Source organism: Panthera uncia, chromosome B4, assembly GCF_023721935.1.
Source record: "Panthera uncia isolate 11264 chromosome B4, Puncia_PCG_1.0, whole genome shotgun sequence".
Classification (NCBI taxonomy): Eukaryota; Metazoa; Chordata; class Mammalia; order Carnivora; family Felidae; genus Panthera; species Panthera uncia.
In genome coordinates this window covers 79,102,452-79,103,968 of record NC_064809.1, presented here as the reverse complement: position 1 = coordinate 79,103,968, position 1,517 = coordinate 79,102,452, and the positions used below count along the sequence as shown (strand labels likewise).

Below are 1,517 nucleotides of genomic sequence, written 5' to 3'. Positions count from 1 at the left end.
TGAGGTACAAATAAGGAAAAATAGCATGAAACATTAGAAGATACACACACATATATACACTCACAGGCCTTTAAAACTTTTAAGAAATAAAGTCATGTTAAAATAGGCTTCATTAAATAGATTGTTTTAATGTTTTGGTGTTCAGGTAGGACTATTGATGGCATATTATAGAAAACACTGTAATATACAATAATATACATCTACAAACATTTATTCGTTATTTAGTATTTATTATTATTATGAGCCTCAGCTTTATTTTCTTGAAAAAGCTGTTACTTTGCTGACCAAATCTTTGAAGGCTATTTTCACTTGCTTATTCCTGAGGGTATAGATGAAAGGGTTCAACAGAGGGGCAACTGACGTATTTAAAACAGCCACGCCCTTATTAAAAGTTTCTGCATCCTTAACAGAAGGATTTATGTACATAAAGATACAACTTCCATAAGAAAGTGAGACCACAATCATATGAGAGAAACATGTAGAAAAAGCTTTTTTTCTCTGTTGAACAGAGGGGATTCTCAGAATTGTCCTGATAATGTACGTGTAGGAAAGGATCACTAGCACCAAGGTGAAGATGAGGGTAACTGCAGCCAAGATGAACTCCATCACTTCTATGAAATGTGTGTCTGAACAAGCTAGATGCAACAGTACAGTATAGTCACAGCAGTAATGATTGATGATGTTGGATGCACAGAAAGGCAGCTGGAGAGTCATTATATGAGGCCCAATGACAACCAAAAAACCAGAGAACCAGGAACACAAGACAAGTTGAATGCAGAGTCTCCTGCTCATTACAGTTGTATAATGTAGGGGTTTGCAAATGGCAACATAGCGGTCAAAGGACATGGCAGCTAAAAGATAAAACTCGGTTGCTCCCAGAAGGATGGCAAAAAAATACTGAGCGAAACAAGCAGCAAAGGAGATAGTCCTGTCTCCAGTTCCAATATTGACTAGCATTTTGGGAACAAAGACAGAGGTAAAAGATATTTCCAGAATGGAAAAATTCCGGAGGAAGAAATACATAGGAGTCTGGAGGCGATAATCCAGCGTGGTCAGAATGATGATGGTCAAGTTTCCCAGGATGCTTAAGACGTAAGTTAGCAGCAGAAAAAGGAAAAGCACAGCCTGAAGCTCAGTGTCAGCTGTCAGTCCAAGAAGAATGAACTCTATCACTGATGTCTGGTTGCCCATCACTAACTTCACGCAAATTAAGAGAGAAAATTATAATAATGACAAAGGTTGGAATAAAATGAAAGGTTCCAGATTTTTATTGAAATATAAAATCCAGGTAAAAAAAAAATGGAGGGAAACCTTAAAACTCTGAATCCTTCTCTAGCCCTCGCTTTAAAAATGACATATCTTTTAAGGAAATGTTAACACGTTTTCTTATTTTACTTCACAATTAACAAAGTTCCTCCTTCTTAGGCTCATACTCAATTAGTTCTCCTAAATTGTATTCATATTCATTTCTCATCACTTTTCAATTCATTTTCATTTATATTTGCCTTCTGAATCTA

At 36.1% G+C, this 1,517-nt stretch overlaps 1 protein-coding gene across 1 annotated transcript; it reads right to left on the bottom strand.

Moving 5' to 3' along the window:
- Window positions 1-252: 252 nt before the first annotated feature.
- Window positions 253-1,210, bottom strand: LOC125919170 (olfactory receptor 6C4-like). The gene has a single exon (XM_049625679.1). The coding sequence runs from the start codon at window positions 1,189-1,191 to the stop codon at window positions 253-255; it is 939 nt and encodes a 312-aa protein (XP_049481636.1). The 5' UTR covers window positions 1,192-1,210.
- Window positions 1,211-1,517: the final 307 nt, after the last annotated feature.

Coding starts and splice junctions, on each gene's coding strand:
- LOC125919170 (XM_049625679.1), bottom strand. CDS start 1,191: ATGGGCAACCAGACATCAGTGATAGAGTTCATTCTTCTTGGACTGACA.